This window comes from Lissotriton vulgaris, chromosome 4_1, assembly GCF_964263255.1.
Source record: "Lissotriton vulgaris chromosome 4_1, aLisVul1.2, whole genome shotgun sequence".
NCBI lineage: Eukaryota > Metazoa > Chordata > Amphibia > Caudata > Salamandridae > Lissotriton > Lissotriton vulgaris.
Window position 1 is genome coordinate 770786574 of NC_141691.1, and position 18327 is coordinate 770804900.

Genomic DNA, 18327 nt, shown 5'->3' on the forward strand with positions numbered 1-18327 from the left:
CACCAGTTGACAGGGAAGAATTCAAAAGGGGGTTTAGCAGGGCATTTAAAGCTGGTGCCATCTTCCCCAGATGTTTAGCCGGGCACGGATCCAGTGGAGAGCCTGATTTCAAACTTGACAGAAGCTCGAGAGAAGTATCAAGACACAGATGGGGAAATTCTGAGAGAAAAGGGCCTTGACCCTCCATAAATGAAGGGGGGGATGAAGGACTCGAAACCAACTGTGAGCTGGAGTGGGAAAGAGAGGCTTGAATGGTTGTGATTTTACTAACGAAGAAAATTGCAAGCTGTTTTATCCATACTTCTGAATGAGTATGAGATGGAGTGCAGATGGCTGGAGAGGTAAAATCCCGAACAACTTTGAACATTTCTTAGCAACCATTTTCAGCCTCATCAATTCGACGCTCGAAATAAGCCTTTTTTTCATTCCAGATCGATTGATGGTAGGCTTTGGTTATCGCTCGAAATTTCAGTTTTTCAGTCGGATCATAGGCCCGTCTCCAAACTCTCTCTGCCCTTTTACATCCCTGCCGTTGCAACTTTAACTGGGGAGAGAACCATGGGGCCGACGCTCTACATTCTCCTGATTTAAGCTTTTTTTCGGGGATTAAGGTCTCAAATCTGGTTATCAGCCATTTGTGGAAGAGAATAAGATTCTCTTCCAAATTGCCCAAAAGAGGACATGGAAAGGTGGAAAGGGCCTCAAGATAACATATCCACCGAAAGTAGATGGAAAGGGCGCGAAGTCCGCGTGGTCTCTATTGATTCTCTCACCCGAGTAGGAGCGGTGGCAGGCACGGAAAAGGAAATCAAAAAATTATCAGACCACAGTACTGGTTGTATGGACGTTATAGCAATGGATTTTGTTGAAAGAACCCGATCCAGTGTATGGCCTTTATTGTGTGTCGGTTCTTTCAGGAACGGAGACAATCCTAATGGGGCTGTAATGTCGCTAAGTTTCATTGCATCGAGGTCAAGTATATTATCCATGTGAACATTAAGATCCCCAAGAAGAATACAGTGCTCAGATCTAAGACAGGGACTGAGAGAGCTACTTGTAGCTCATCAAAGAACAGCCCTGCAGGTCCCGGGGTTCTATACAGAAGAATCCCGGTACAGGCCTGGAGGGGAGAAAAATGAAGGGTGAAACCGAGGGCTTCACATCCCTGAATATTCCCTACCGGAAAAGTTGAGCAGGGAATGTTTTTATTTACAACGAGTGCTACTCCTCCTCCTCTGCCCGATATTCTGTCCCTCCTGAAGATGTTATATTCCGGAGGGATGGCGTTGGCTAAATCGGGTGCGGAGCAATCGCTCAGCCAGGTCTCTGTAAGAAATAAACATGATATGTTGGAATTCTGTAATAAATTCCAAATATCCAGAGAATGACAATTCAGAGATCTGGTATTAAGAAGAAGACATTGAAAAGGAGCCGAGATATTGTCCAGCGCGGTTCCAGTAGACATCAAAAGACGCCAACCGCAGATTGAGCAACCTTTCCTTGAAGCCCGACCGCCTGGGAAGATAGAATGACATTGCCCACGAATGGGGCGTAGAGCAAGTAAATCTGCCGAAGTATAACAAATCATAACTATAAAATAGCACAGAAGTTCTAAAATTAAAAGAAGAAACCCAACCGTCCAGCCCCGTCCGCCTCCGGTACGCAGACGGGTGCAGACGGGCGCAGACAGGCAGGACTCTGGCAAGACTCCGGCAAAGCAGAGGCCGACCCGCTGCGCGATCCCGCTGCGCTCGGATTACTGGTTTAAGTAGTCCCTCCAGGTGGGGATCAAAGCGACCCTCCAGTACACTCAAGATGGCGCTGGAAGAGCGTCAAAGCCCTTCCCAAGATGGCGCCCGTTATGGAAGCAAGAGAAACCCTCAGCCACCCCGGAACCGGGCCCGCTCTATCTACTATCTATCTATCTATCTCCACACGTTACAGGGACGGTATAGTTAGGAAATTGAATTTTGAAAAAAACCTTAGAAATTCACTGAAAAAAACAAAGATTACAGGGACGTTACATATAGGCTGACGTTTCACTCATACAAAACCAGAGAAATTCTAATGTTATATTTAGTGAGCAATGCTTATGACCTCACGTATCACATCACTCAAGACATGGTCAGTGACATCACCGATTACATCTCAAATGTCATCACTGATTACATCATCCACTGACTGAGTGTTTTAAAAAGTTTATGAGTGTTAAATATATATATACCAAGGTGTTTTGGTGAATTTGTGGGAGTACGAGTGCCTGATTGAATAATTCAGTGAGGGCAGGACTAACTGTATAAGTAGGAGTCTCAGTGCATATATGGGTGAGTGACTGGTTGTGTGAATGTCTGTATCTGTATGTCAGTTGGTGTCTAAGTGGCTGCATGGGTGTGTAAGTGGGTACATGAGACTCTATATGGGTGACTGGTTGTCTGAGTACCTCTATGGGTGTCTGTGTGGGTGGGTGGGTGAGGGGTATGTGACTACTTGTATGGATGAGTGACTGGGTGAGTCAGTGCCTGTATGTGTTAGTGAATGCATGTGTGAGGGGATGTATGGGTAAGTGAGTGTATGTATGGCGGTGTTGGTGAGTGAGTGCATGTGTCAGTGGTATATGAGTGAGTAACTTGGTATGTGAAAGGCAGTATAGGTGAGTGATGGGGTATGTGAGTGAATGTGAGAGTGGCTATATGGGTGACTGTGTGCTTGTGTCAGTGACTGGATAGGTAAGAGGTAAGTGTTAGTATCTGTATGAGTGCGTATGTGTGTAACTGTATAGGTGAGTAAGTGGCTGTGTGATTATATGGGTGTGTGAGTAGCTCTGTCGGTGACTGACTCAGTGTGCGAGTAGCTGTATGGGTGTATGAGTGGATATGTCAGTGGCCGTATTAGTGAGTGGGTGGGTGTATGAGTGGCTGTATGGGTGAGTGAGTGGATGTGTGTGTTGATCTATGAATCAGTGAGTGGCTGTGTAAGTACTGTTATGGATGTGTGAATGGTAGTGTGGAAGTTGGAGTGGGTCTATGAAAGGTTATATGGGGTGTGAGTGGGCGTGTCAAAGATCCTGAGGATGATGTCATCAGTGATGTCATTTGAGGTGTCATCAGTGATGCCACTGACCATGTCATGTGGGATGTAATATGTGAAGAAATAACCAGTGCATTGCGGGGGCGTGAGTTATAGTTAGCTCACTAACTATAATGGCTGAATTTCTCTGGTTTTCTACGTCAGCCTAACTATGACATCCCTGTAACCTTTGTTTTTTTCAGTACATTTCTAAGGTTTTTTTAAATGCTTAACTATAACATACCTCTAACCTTTGTTTTTTTTCAGTGAATTTCTATGTTTTTTTAATTAGAACTTGCGTTTACAGAGTGGTGTAGAAAAGGGGCGGGCCTCTGACTAGCTCTCTGGAATCCTGCTGTGCAGGATTTACAGGAGGTACCAAGAGGAGTACGTGGCCTCCAAGGTCCCTCAGGAATAAAGCGTACTTCATCCCCCAATCAGTATTGTGCAAGGAGCTGCGTTTGCAGAGTGGTGGAGAAAGGGGGCATGGCCTCCAAAGACCTCCTAGCAATCTCACATTGTGATACTGAAGTTAAGAGGAGGGGCAGGTTAAAAGAGCACACCAAATTTGCTAGAAAGCTAGATCTTGGTCCGGAAATAGTGCTTTCGGTAATTTGGTGTAAATCCGTTCAGTAGTTTTTAAGTAGTACAGCAAAGATCACAGCCCTGCCCGAGCAACCGGGAGGGCTAGACGGGTTATCGTATGGACACTCCCGTTTCTTCGAGCAGTTGGCTGTGCATTTTGTTGAGCCCTTGTCTTCTGAAGAAACCAGACCTGGTGCAAGATCGCAGCATGCATGGTTCAACAGTGAGTGCAGACAGCAAAAATGTCAACTGTTGATTGTACCTAGGTCTAAGAACATTGACCTAGTGAGAGATTTGAAAAGATCCTATGAAAAAAGCCAGAGACAGAGAAAAAAGGGAGTGGGATGAGAAACGGTGGGGCTCATCAAGGAGGCATGTGTCAGTAAAATTCAAAAATGTTTTGGTATGTAGTTACAAGGGGGGGGGACTCTTTGAGGCCACTTTTCCAGCCAATAAGATCAGAACAATTGCATGGTAGGAGCATTTTAAGCTTTTATATGCTGGACCGTGTCTGCCCGACACTGCAGCAGCTCCCCTATATCTACCCCACACCTACTCTAAGGGCCTTTTTCGGAGAATCTAAATTCAAGTCTGTATTAGTTCAATTGCTCAAGAAAAGGCCCCAGGCCCTGATGGCATCCCTGGTGATTTGTTTTTAAAACAACAGCGAAGATTGGTCTACCCATATCCTGACACTGTTGAATGCTATAGCACAGGGCATCCCTATCCGGTAGTCATGAAAGGGAACAGAGGCAATTCCCATTTTTAAAAAAGAGGGCCTGTCTCTACCTAATAATTACAGACCCATTAGCCTCATCAACTCCATTTAAAAGGTGATTTGTCGAGCACTTCTGGCCAAGATTCAGGATTGGATCAGTGAATTTAAAATCCTAACCACTTCCAAGCTCGCTTCAGACAGAAGATGGGAACAACAGAGCAGGTGTTTTGCTTCCTTCTTCTTTACTAGAAGACAGCAGTCATTGGTCAGGGGAGCTTGTATGTAGCATTCATCGATATAAAGACTGCTTTCGATCTTGTCCCAAGACAGAAAATGTGTCAGGCACTAAAAAAAATGGGGCCGCGGCCGTAGATTTCTAGTCATTCGCCTTCACGATGCAAACCATGCCAATGTCCACTGGGGTGATCAAGGCCAGCTCACAGACCTTATTAGTGTAAGTGAGTTCTGGCTCCCACACTTTTCTCCCTCTACATGAATAATGTAGTGCAGGATTTTTTACAGGTACCAGCTGATGCACCCATGTTGGAGGTGAGAAAAAATAGTGGCATTTCTGTTTGCGGACAACACGTTGCTAGTGTCTAAAACACCAAGGGGACTTCAGTTACTCCTCAATCGCTTTAATGTTTTGTGTGGGGAGCGAGGGTTAGAAATCAACACACCCAAGACGAAATTACTGATGATCAACCCCCACAAATCATATAGAGGAAATCCAACTCTGGGAGGCATCCCTCTCTTGAAATGGTAAAAGTTTTTGACTGGGGCATAACGTTATTGGAAGATATAACATGGAAGCCCCATGTGGCTAAGTCAACTCTGAAGCACATGCAAATATCTGGGGCCTTGAGTAGAGAACAAAGCACTTCTTTTAGTAAACCAATGGCAGCTACACTGCAGATCTAGGAGTCTAAAGCAGTACGCTCAGCCCTATATCGGGCCGAATTGTGGGGCTTTGATAATATAGACAACATTTCTAGATCTGAGAATAAGTTCCTGAGGAGTTTAGTACTGCTACCCCAGAGTACACCACATCTCCCTCTAAGGCTAGATCTGGGTAGGAAATCCATTGCAGACAAGGCTAAGCTGCGACCGTTGCTGTTTTGGGGGAGGGGCCACCCCCAAACTGTGCTTATATGCCTATGATCTTGAGGAAGCCAGCTTTGTAGATAATTTCCATAAAATAAGTTGGTTACGAAATGTGAAACGCTTATTGGCAGACAGAGGGCTAGAGGGCTTTTGGGAAAACAAGGATTCAACATTGCTCCCTACCAATGATCGCACCAAAGCGCAATATTGGGTTTGGGTAGCCAAGTCTGAAATCATCAATCCATAATCGGGTTGGCTAACCCTGGAGTTTATGGCCTTCAAGTCAGTCAGCTCTTTGGAAAGCTGTCTAGACATCATCCAGATACCCAACAACAGAAAATTATGTATGCAATTCAGGATTGGCACGCGCCCTCTGAATTCCCTCATTATCTCTTGGCACAGCCTACCGGCTTTATCACAGTTTTGCTCTATTTGTATAACAGCAATTGAATCACCTGCTCATGTATTATTTGATTGCCCAGCCTACACATGCCCAAGAGCTAAGTGGCTTATGCCAGTATGCAAGCTGCTAGCGACACATAACTAAGGTGAAGCTCTGCAAATTCTCAGACCCGACCCAAGACTCTTGTTTGCTTGTTTTCTTGCCAAGTTTTTGGGTCACATGTGGAATATCAGAAGGAAGCTGATGAAGCTGTGATAATGATGATTTTAACTGTTTTTATTTGTTCAACCTTATGATTTTAATTGTGGATCAATCCAAGGATTTGTAGCCACTGTGCAATGGAAAACATTGATAACATAGCGGACCCTGTTAGTATTTATGGCTTTGAGGTTTTTGTTGCCACTGTTCTATTTGGTCTACAGCGAGGTCTGTTTACTGCGCCAATTGTAAACCTGCTCCATCCCACCTTGGAATAATTTCACTGCGTACTTTATCTTTTATTACATGTTATGGATCTATATTTGAGCTGTATTGCACTTTTATGGTCGTATGACCGAAATAAGTTTTCCGATGATGGTAATTGAAAAAAAAAGATTTATGTATATCTACATATGCAGAGTATCCACGGTTCTAACAGATCTCATACTGAGATCAGATTGGCTGCCACCACTTTAACTAGAAAGTTGTGGCAGCAATTTTGGGACTCGGCCAGAGTCCCAAGAAACACATGCACACAATAAAACAGAAGTGGGCAGGGTAGAAATACCCTGGGCCCCTAGACCTGTTGGTGGGGTCCCACAGGGACTGCTAGTTACCCCACATATTACTGCACTAATGACATCTTCAATGACATCATTGATAATATCACTGCAACATCTGCTATAAAATCACGGATGAAAAAACTGCATGACGAGGGCTCAAGTTATAGCTACTTGAGATAACTATAACTGCTGAATTTCCATGGTTTTGAGAGCGTAAAATCTGAACCCAGCTATAACGTCCCTGTAAACTTTGTTTTTTTAAAGTGGTGTGTACACACACACACTCTCTGCGTTAGAATGCCTTCCTATTAAATGTTTGAAAGTGTTTTCAAGGCTCATATTTCACAGAAAACAGGTGTAATTGGGAATGATTTGGAATTTCTGAATTATGTCCTGTAATTCATGGTATGGGGATGAATTAATTTGCAAGATATTTATCTTCTCTAAACATAAAAAGGTTAAACATAGCATTTCGTCTTTCTTTCAGTGCTGGTTGAAAAGAGAAAGAAAATAACTTCCATAATAAAAGCCAATTAGTCAGCACACCAGACAAATTCATCCTTGCAGGCCCCTCTTGGATGCAAGCGTCTACCAAGAATTCCTCCTTTGTGTGTAAAAAAACGCATTGTAAACAGAGCCCTGCCAGCAAAAAGTTACAATTTCCCACATTGCACGTTATTTTCTTTCGGTTTGTTAGTCTTGTTGAACCCACTGTATAATGTCAAAGTACTTCAAAAGAAAAACACATTTTGGAATGCATGTTAATTTCCTTACAGTGCACTTTACATTTATAATATGACTTCTAATACACATTGTTGCGTAACAAACACTTTAAATTTTAGCATACTATTTGCAACAAAAATGCACATTTCTCAAAACATTAACTGATATTTGCAGTCTCAGGTAAACAATGAACACTAAACAGACTCCGCTCAAAATCTTTCTAAAGAGTACTAAAACCAATAAGTAATTCATGCAATATAAAAGTGCATAATCAGTGACATGTGTAATAGGGTCCTATGTAACCATCTTAGGGTCCAGGTGACATTTATAAACCAGTATGCCGGAACCTCTAAAAGGCAATCTAGGCTAACATAACAAAGCTATACATGATGTACTATATTATTAGTAGGTAGGTGTGTGTGTGTGTTTTGGTGCTAAAATGTTGACCTAGAATCATACAGCTAAACTAGAAGTTAAACCTTACAGATAAAGTTGATTCAGCGCAGTTCTCGTCTCTGAAACAGATATTTAAAGCGTGCAAATATATTTAAAGTTGACTGTTTTACAATACCTGTCTGCCAGAAGACCTCACAGGAAAATTATCCGGAGCAGCATCTACAGAGGAGGATTTCTTCTTTGGTCTCAACCTTGGATTTGACATTGTGTTTTGCTGAGTAATCTGGAAAACAAACCCAGACTCCTTTAGCAAACATATAAGGCAATCTTGCACAATAACATTTCAAATAAGCCTGGCGCCCTCCACTAGCCTTATGGATAGACGTGCTTTGTTATGGTTTTTGTAAAACTTTATTGTTTAAGAATATGCCAGGACCTAATCAATATCAATTTTTTAAAAAAATTGCTACTGGCTAAAAAGGTTTTTGGGTCTACAAACAAATCACGCATTACCTTAGTACTGACTGGAACCCTGTTGTGTGTGAATGTGTTCCTTGTAAAAGGAGGGCACACCAGAACTCATACTCGTGTCAGGCGGTGGCTGAAGTGAGCGGATACATTGTCCTTTAATGCATGCTGGAGTGAACGGAAGAAAAACGTGAATGACACCAACTACAGACTAATAGATGAAGTCTGGCTGAAATGTTATATATATAATTTTAGTCAAATATAAAGGTCTTCACCAACACAAAACCTAAAATGTAAATGAGGGAGGGAGGGAGGGAGGGAGGAAGGAAGGAAGGAAGGAAGGAAGGAAGGAAGGAAGGAAGGAAGGAAGGAAGGAAGGAAGGAAGGAAGGAAGGAAGGAAGGAAGGAAGGAAGGAAGGAAGGAAGGAAGGAAGGAAGGAAGGAAGGAAGGAAGGAAGGAAGGAAGGAAGGAAGGAAGGAAGGAAGGAAGGAAGGAAGGAACAAACTTAATACAGAACAGTTTCAAATGGAGACAATCTGATCTGTTATGCTGTGAAATAGCAGCAGTCAGAAAAGGAAAACACTCCAAAAGGCATTTGAAACAGCATTGACAGGTTATGGAATCTGATAAAGTTCGAATGTTTATTTATTTATTTAAAAAGTTTTATATAGCCCGGACATGACCCACGGGGGTATCAGAGCGCTTTACAGTACATAATTATCACAAGTTATACATACAATCGGGAATCGCATATAATACAAATGAGGTAGACATTGCTGTTTGGTTAAAAGCGGTGGCAAGTAGGCTTCAAAGAGATAAAGGTTTAAGATGATAATTTGTTCATGAGAAACATTTTCGCTTCCTTTTTGAAGGTGGTAAAAGAAGGGATTCTGCGTAAGTCTGGGGGAAGGTTGTTCCAAATCTTCGGTGCGATACCTGAGAAAGCTCTGCACCAGTTCTCTTTTTGTGGAAGGATTGAGGTTTTAGTAGTAGTGAGCTTGCGCTTCGCGAATGTCTATCACCTCCTGACCGCTCTAGCTTTTGTGCTAAATAGCTGGGGGTGTTGCTATGTAAGGCTTTATGCGTCATGCAGGCGATCTTTAGTTGTATTCTCAATTCGTATGGTAGCCAGTTCAAAGCCTTCAGGGCCGGGGTTATGTGGTTATTTCTTTTTATTCCGAAGACCAGCCTGACCGCAGCGTTAAGCGATGCCCTGATCGGTGCTAGTTTGTTTTTTAAAAGACCGCAAAGAGTGGTGCTCCCGTAGTCCAGTCTTGGTAGTACTAGGGCTTGGACCGCATTTTTTTAGATCAGTCTGTGGGAGGAAGGGTTTAAGTTTCCTTAAGATACTCAGCTGAAAGTTGGCTCCTTTGATAGTATTGTGGATTTGTTCCTGCTTATTTAAATGTTTGTCAATGGTGACTCCCAGGGATTTTGCGGAGTCAATGATGTAAGGGGCGCAATCAAAGGAAGTAAGATGCTTCAGCCAGAAGTCTATCTTGGGTGCATGATTGGGAGGGGAGATGAGGAGGAACTTTGGGTATTATGAAGAATGGTGTTGAGGGAGATGAAGTCATCTGGTGAGGAGATTTTCAAATAAAGTGGAGTGCCGTCCGCGTATAGATGATATAGAATGTTTGCAGAGCTAAGCGCATTAGCAAGGGGTTCTATGAGTAGATTAAAGAGAATAGGTGATAATGCTGATCCCTGTGGGACTCCTTGTGTAACCATGGAAGGTTGAGAGAATGATTGCTTCAACTTGATTCTTTGGGTTCTGTGGCTTAGGAAGGAGGTAAACCATTTTAACACTGGACCGGTTAGGCCCAACCTTCGTTCAAGTAGAGACAGTAGATTGTCGTGTTTAACCATGTCGAAGGCGGAAGATAGGTCAAGAAGTATCAATAGGACCGATTCATTGTGATCCAGCATTTTTAAGATGTCATCCATTATGTGGGTGAGGGGTGATTCAGTTCTGTGACCTTGACGGAAACCGAATTGGTGTTTATCTAGGAGGTTGAAGTTCTCGATGTGATTGCAAAGTTGAATTTGTACACATTTTTCCATTAACTTTGCCAGCGTGGGGATGCTGGATATAGGTAGATAGTTGTTGAGGACTGTGGAGAGGGAGTTGGCTTTCTTTAGTATAGGTGTGACCTGTCCTATTTTCAGACAGTCCGGTATGGAACCTTGCCTAAGAGAGGCGTTGACGGGGCGTGGCTTGGGAGCCGATGGCGGAGGAAGCGTGAGCCTGCAGCTCCGCTCCGACCCCGCTGGTTATCCTGCATTGGGGGATGCTTCAACCCCCTCAAACTGATCCCTGGTGGTGTAGTGGGGCGTGGGCAGCTGCCCCTGTGGCTTGACGATGCTGGGTGCCTCCTGGGCGCGTGGGGGCCCCGCGGCGAGTCCCGTACCGTAGCACTGTCTCGGCTCAAGATGGCGGCACCTGAGGCATCCTCGTAGTTGAGGAGCACCGGAGATCACTGGTTGGCCCTGCCTGGCACGCTGGGAGGCGGCGCGGAGGAGACCCCTTGTTGGCCCAGACTATCCGGGGGGAGTGCGGTGGCGGCCCGCGGCTGCTCCTGGCCGGGAGATCCCTGGAGGTGGTATCGGCCTACATCCTGCAGACGACCGATCTGGGCGGAGGAGCGTGGCCCCTGGTCCGCTACCCCCGCCTGCTGCGGGGGATTAAAAACAGTTGGCTAGTGACCGGTCGCGGTGGAGGGGCCGCGTGACAGCAGCGCGGAGAACTGTGTGCGCTGATCCCTCCCCCCTTCCTTTATCTCCGTTCTTTCTCTCCCCTCCCCCGGCAGCGGTACACTGGACGCTGCGGCGCGGCCCGGCTGGCGGACTGCTGGAGTGCCCTATATAACCTGAGAGGGAGACGCCTTGGGGGTGCATCGATCAAGCGAGGGGCAGGCGGCGGGGCATCGGACTGCTGCTCCTGCGGGGGAGACATTATTGCGGAGAATCGGTACGAGACCACCCGCTGCCCTGTGAAAAGACCTGTGGCCGAGTGCCTGCGCGACTCCCTGAGGTGAGCAGACAGCGGGGGGGGGCTGGGGATCGCGCCCTTCTCTGCCCCCCTTCCCACCCCCCCTTCCTGATAGCACTGCGGGACCCGCAGTGGGGGCCCTCTAGAGACGACTGTTGGGCTGCTGGGCTGGAGCAGCTGGCGGGGCTTGGCTGGCGGGGACGCCTGGGGGCCCCTTCTCACGGCAATATTGGGCAGGCCATTGCCGTGGCACCCGTGCTAGGAGGCGCACTCCTTTTCCTGCCCGCGGAGGCCGTTACCGGTCTAGCTGGGCGTCCTTGCCCCACAGCGCCTGGACCTGGAAATAGGTGCACTGTGAGTGACTGGACTGTGCTGAATACAGGTGACACGGCTTGCAGGTGTCCTGGTGGGCTACAGCTGGGCCTACTTACTCTTCGCCTCCCTCGACAGTGAGCGCAAACGACGGCTTATAAGGGGCAGACGGGGGAGCCCACCTCCTGAATTGGGCTGTGCCTGTGGACGCTGGACATGGGGAAACCCCGGGGAAGCAGGGGGGGCTCTCTTTGGACAGTGTGGAGACCGATGCGGAGCAAGGGCCGCGAGACACAGAGTCTGTCCCTCCCGGATTACTACCACAGCACCAGGTGGACCAGATTTTACAGGCCATAACAGACACTAGAACAGCCCTCCAACAGGATATTGCGCAGAAGGCTACGGGTTTGGGACTCCTGAAAGCTGACCATGCTAAATTGTCTGACAGGGTGTGGCAGACAGAGCTTAAGTTGGAGGACGTGGGGCCTGCGCAGCGGAAATTGGATGCTCAGATGGTGGATGTCGTGAACCGGCTGCAGACCCTGGAGAAGAGGGCTGGCGATGCGGAAGGCCGCAATAGAAGAAACAACGTCCGCGTGGTGGGCCTACCAGAACGGATTGAGGGGACTGATATGGTGGCCTACTTCGAGAACTGGTTCCGGGAGGGGGTTGCACCCGAAGGCCTCTCACAGTTCTACACGTTGGAAAGGGCCCATAGGGTGCCGGCGCGCCTGCCATACCCTGGACGCCCACCTCGGCCGGTGGTTGCGTGCCTCCTTAATTACCGAGACAGAGATCTACTCCTTCACAGGGCCAGGACCTTGGGCTCCTACACTGTGGACAATAGCAATGTCACACTGTTTCCGGACTACACCCTCGAGGTACAGCGGGCCAGGGCTACCTTCTTTGCGGTTAAGCGGGCGCTCCGTGATGAAGGCTTGCAATATTCTCTGATGTTCCCTGCCCGGTTGCGAATTGCCCTTTATGGCAAAACACACTTTTGCAATAGCTCTGAGGAAACCTGGACATGGCTGGAGGAATAAAGAACTGGCAAGGGGGAGGCTGGTCTACCATCATGAATACCGGCGCTGGAGCAGCGGCTTCGACGGTCCCGCCGTAAGCTGAGACGGCGTTCGGTGCCTGGGGGCCCTTCACAGTCTCAAACTGAGGCGGAGAGACTGGCGGCGCTGCAGGGTGTTGCGATCATTGCTGTGACGGAGGCGTCCTCGCCGGTGCCATCCACGGGCTCTGAAAAGGAGGCAGATGAGACTGAGGCCGAGCTGTCCGGTTCGGGTAGCCAGATTCATCCCAAGGTGACACCGGGTACAGCAGACGACATGGTGGATGCTCCATGACAGCGAGGAAGACTCTGGGATCTCTACCATGGGTGATACTGATTTGTACTTCTTGAGATTCTGGGTGGCAAACAGCTGGGGTCCGGACTGCTTGGGGCCTCGGGGTCTGGGGGGAAACCTGGCCGTTAGAAAGTCTTTATTTTACAGAATGGGGGGCGCTGCCGCCTCTCTCACTGGGGAGTTGGATGTTGTTGAGGGGTTGGTGCTGGGGACATTGGCTGACTATTGCTGCTTGGCTAGGTTCTAACCCACCCCCACTGGATAGTTTACAGTTAGTACGCCTCTGACTTTGTTTGAAGGCGTTTGTTGGGGTTAGTTTGGATGGGATTCACTACGTTAGTGCCTGTTCTGGGGAGGGAGGGTGGTGCTCGGGTGGGGTTGGGGTTATCAGGGAGGTGGGGGGTTTTGGTTTTGGTTTTGGGATTGTACTCACCGGCGTGTCTTGGAAAGAGCAGCGAGTTATTGTGTTTTTTTCAAATGTTTATGGGGCTGTTACCTGATGTTAAATGTATGACTTGGAATGTACGGGGTTTACACTCGATGCAGCGTCGACACAAGGTCCACTCCTACTTAGTACGCAGGGGTGCACAGATAGTATTCCTGCAGGAGACGCATCTGACTAATGGTGAAGGGATAGCGCTGCAGAGTAGATGGCAAGGGCAGCTTTATTATACTACCTATTCGGCTTTTGTGAGGGGGGTGCTGATTTGGATTAGGGCCGGGGTTCCTTTCCAGATGACTGAACAAATTGTTGATCCTGATGGCCGCTATGTGGTGGTTGCGGGACTTCTTCACAGGCGGGATGTGACCCTCTGCAGTATTTATGCCCCTAACGCGGAACAGGCGACTTTCTTCACTCGCATATCTGAAGCACTGGCAGTCTATTTCACGACCCCGGTAATGATGGGGGGAAATTTTAACTCCATAGAGGACGTAACCATGCATAGATTCCCACCCCCCCGCTGCCTGACGCCCCATTCATAAGCTTTCAAAGGTCAGATCACAGTGGCAGGATAGTTGGGGATTTAGAGATGTATTGCGGGCACAACACCCAGATGAACGCGATTATTCCTACTTTTCGGCCTTGCACGAGTTGCATGTGAGGCTTGATGCAGTTTTATGTAGCACCGGCCTGGCTACTATGGTGGTTCGTAGCGAATACCTGGCGCGCACCATCTCCGATCATAACCCGCTTATGTGAGTTTCTGCTGGGCCCTGGAGCGCCCGGCCATGCCGACCTGGTGACTGCGTCCGGAGATGCTAGAGGACCCAATCTTCAGCGCTGAGCTGGGAACCGGAATAGAGTGTTACTTTTCCAATAATGAGGGTACAGCTACGACAACTGCCCTGGAATGGGATGCCTTTAAAGTGGTGATCCGGGGCTTGTGTATTACTAAATGGGTGGGGGTACGGAAGTTGCTATTGCAAGAAATCAACACTGCAGAACAGACACTTAGAGAGGCAGAGCGAATGCACTCAACTAACCCTGAGGCGCGGGACCTAGTGTTGAGATCAAAGGAGGCCGTGGCGGTAGTTGTGGAACGCTTGAGGTGTTTTGACCATAGGGTTTACCTGGCTAGGGCGCATGCCGAGAGAGATAAGGTGGGTACCTTATTGGCGTGGTTGGCCGACCCCCTCCCCCGAGGCGCTCCCATTCTAGCATTGAACTCCCCGGCGGGACAAACGGAATATACTCAGTGTCAGATTAATACCCATTTTCGCAACTAGTATGCGGATCTGTATGATAGCAAGCTGCGGACCGGTGAGGCAGACATCTGAGCTTTTTTGGATGATTTGGAGCTTCCTGCACTAGATGCAGAACAGGCTGACTCCCTTGGCCAAAACATCACACTGTCTGAAATTAGATGCGCTATCAAGCATATGGCGCAAAACAAAACTCCGGGAATCGATGGCCTGCCCATAGAGTTTTATGCGACATATGTGGAGCTGCTTGCCCCAAGATTATTATTGGTCTTTAAGGAGGCTAGAGAACTAGGGATATTACCGACCTCGACTAGGGAAGCTATCATCATTTCCCTACTGAAACCAGTGAAAGCCTCTACTGACCCGCTGCATATCGCCCCCTGTCTATGCGCACCTCTGATTACAAGATTTTGAGTCATGTGCTGGCTACCCGACTCCTCCTGGACATTGTACGTTTGGTACATCCTGATCAGGCTGGCTTCATCCCTACTCTTAATACCGCAGGCAGTGTGCGCAGATTGATACACATTCTGGGAGGGGACCACGATGGGGACCACGATGGGGACCCAATGGCAGCAATCCTGTCTGTGGATATTGCGAAAGCTTTCGATAGTTTGGAATGGCCCTACTTATTTTTTGTTATGAGAGCCTTCGGGCTTGGGGAAGGTTACGTTCGCTGGACCGAAATATTATACTCCTCGGCGTGCGCTAGAGTGAAAGTGGGGACGGTCGTCTCTTCCCCCTACCCAGTGGGGCGAGGCACGCGGCAGGGGTGTCCGCTATCCACGTTACTGTGTGCCCTGGCCATTGACTGTCAGCGCTAGACTGGGGAGGGCATTCCAAGGTTTACAACTCCGAGGTCAAATACATTTTATCTCACTATATGCGGATGATCTCCTGTTGTTTTTAAAAGACGCAGGAGATGGCTTGGAGGGGGCTCCAGCACTGCTCCACAAGTTCTGGGACATTTCTGGACTCAGAGTCAACTGGGCGAAGACTTGTGGTTTCCCGGTTGACCTGGTTGCAACCCGCCTGCAGCTGCGCAAGACATCGCGTGGGAACCTCACTGCCTTCCTTACTTATGGACACATATTTATCATACCCAGGAAAACCTACTGGATGGTAATATTGGCCGGGAAATGCGAAGCCTCAAGAATAGCATGCAGTTCTGGGGAACATTGCCTTTATCAGTGGCAGGTCGTGTGGCCCTATTAAAGATGGTAGCACTTCCCCGGCTACTTTATTATTTCCGAACGTTACCGCTGTGGATACCCGCCTCCTTATTTCGACAGCTCAGGTCTATGGTGGGTGGTTTCATTTGGGGGAGCGGAAGACGGAGAGTAGCACTTGATACATTAACACGCTCAAGAGACACATCTTGCGGTCCCTGACTTCGAATTATATTATCTAGCCGCACATTTTCAAGCACTTACTCAAGCGGTGGCGCTGGAATGAAGAGGCCCTGAAAGAGACTATGAACCGGAGGTACCTCGGCATGTGCGATCGTTTATTATACTCCAGCAGAAATTGCGCGTGAATTCGCTGTCCATTGAGGAACGCACTCTGCAGCTTTGCTGGAAACGCTATTATAGCAGAGTCAAGGTGCGAAGCCCCTATGCCCCGGAGATACTCTTGGGTATGTGTACCGCTCTTCCACACGGCGGGAACTGGCTGGCTCTCGCGGAGTGGGAGTCTCTCGGACTACAGGTAGTGGGCAACCTGTACGACGATGGCACCTTATTACCCTATGGCGAGTTGCAGGGGAGATTCGGGCTCCCGCGCGGACACTACTTACTCCATTCGGCCCGGAAAGCTGCAATACAAAAGTACTGGGGCGAGGGCCTTTCAGATCCACCGTGAGCTCGGTGTGTCAATATGTGGTGATGGCAACAGGCACCTACAAGGCTGTCACCTGTTTATATAGATGTATGCTTGGAGAGGGATTGCAGCCTCTGCAGAACTGCGCGACCAATGGACGACAGATATTGGTAGAGACATACCGGGCCCAGCTTGGTCGCAGATCGTTAAGAGGGCATGGAAGACTACCAGAAATGCCAGATTTCAATTGGTTCATTTCTTCATACTGCATAGGGCCTACCTCACCCCGGCGAGGATCAACCAATATTTTCATGTAGACACAGCGCAGTGCCCCCGCTGCAGGCTTGCGGATGCGGGCCTATTGCACATGCTATGGGATTGTCCACAATTGGGCACATATTGGGAAGATGTAGTGGAGTTACTATGCAATATCACGGAACAGTGGATTACTCTGGATAAGGGTACCTGCCTATTACATTGGTTTCCCCATACCAGTAAGACCAAAATAACAAGTCAATTCCTGGATCTGGGGCTGGTGTTGGCCTAAAGGGAAATCACATTCCATTGGAAAGCTGCCGGGGGGCCTAGTTTTGCTAGATGGAAGGCTGCACTACTTACATGGGCTGGGAGTGAGAGTGTAATTCGCCTGCAACAGGCCCAGAGGTCCCACAATGAGAAAGCGCTAGATGCAGCCCGGGCGTGGGACGCCCTAGTTACAGGATTGAAGGCTATAGATGCGGACTCTGGATCAGAACTGAGCGAGCATTCGGGGGTTGGAACTTAGTAGATGACTGCAACAATACAAGAGACGAAATGTATGAATATGCTCCCTTTCCTATTATAGTCATGATCTTCTGTAACAGTTGTATGTATAATACCCTGAACAGTCATGTTGCTCCAAGTGGATATTGAGATAAATTACGCTGTAGTAGGTGCACACCGATGAGAGTGGGCGAGTGAGGGAGGGTTACAGGGGGGAAGAGTAGTTGAATTACTACTATATATATGCTGCAGTTGGATGCATTATTAATATTACGAGGATGTTGGGGCTATTTAAGTGGTATTGGACGACTGTTTATAACTTATACTGGCCTTGTACTTCGACTGTACCATTGCATGCCATGTGGTTTTATCACTATCTCAAATGAGAAAGTAGTGCCTGTCTGAATGTAGTTAACTACTGGGTGTGTTGTTTGAAGTTGAAAATCAATAAACACATTTTTTTTTTTTTTTAAAAAGAGGCGTTGACAATTTTTGCCCATAGAAGTAGAATAGAGGACTTTATCATTTTGAATACAGATGGGGGTAGGGGATCGGAGAAATGATTGGCAGGGTTGATTGCTAGCAAGGTGCTATAGATTTCTTGTTCAGTGATGGGGGAGAAGGAGTACCAGTTGGGATTGTTCTTTGGAACTCCAGTCGGCAGGCAGAAAAGGTCATTGTTCTGTGAGTAAAGAATTTTTTCTTGGTCAGTAGATAGTTGGGGTTCTTTTTTGGATTGAATGTCATTTTCAATGGTTCTAGTCTTTTCTAGGAAGAATTTGGCCAGCTCGTCGCAGTTAGAGGTAGCCGGGTTGCTGAGCTCCACTACGTATGCAGAGTTGCGCGATTGTTGTTTTACGATTTCGAATAACTTTTTAGGAGGGTTAATGGCTTGGTTCAGCTGTGTTTTGAAGAAGTCTGCTTTAGCTTTTATGATTTTTCTGTTGTACGTGTTTCTCAGTGCCCTAAGTTGGTGTAGATGATCAGTGGAAGGTGCTGCTTTCCATGCTCGCTCAGCTAGTCTTTTTTTTTTTTAAACCTTTATTGATAAACATGGATATACAATAGCAATCATACAGCCACATCGGGTCGGCTGGCAACATTTCCAATGATCATATCAGGATGAATGCATGGTAAATTGACGCCGCCCTGCCTCCGG

At 47.5% G+C, this 18327-nt stretch overlaps 1 protein-coding gene across 4 annotated transcripts in view; it reads right to left on the reverse strand.

The window, feature by feature from the left end:
• Positions 1-18327, reverse strand: part of KDM1B (lysine demethylase 1B) — a 725553-nt gene that overhangs the window by 653765 nt on the left and 53461 nt on the right. For 2 of the 4 annotated variants that reach the window (XM_086965106.1, XM_086965104.1), the window contains exons 2-3: positions 8270-8392; positions 7932-8039 (exon numbers count right to left, since the gene is read on the reverse strand). In XM_086965106.1, coding sequence (XP_086821232.1) covers positions 7932-8021 — 90 coding nt within the window. In that variant the 5' untranslated portion in view covers positions 8022-8039; positions 8270-8392. The remainder of the gene's footprint in view (positions 1-7931; positions 8040-8269; positions 8393-18327) is intronic. The other 2 variants (XM_086965107.1, XM_086965105.1) reach the window with 1 other exon arrangement.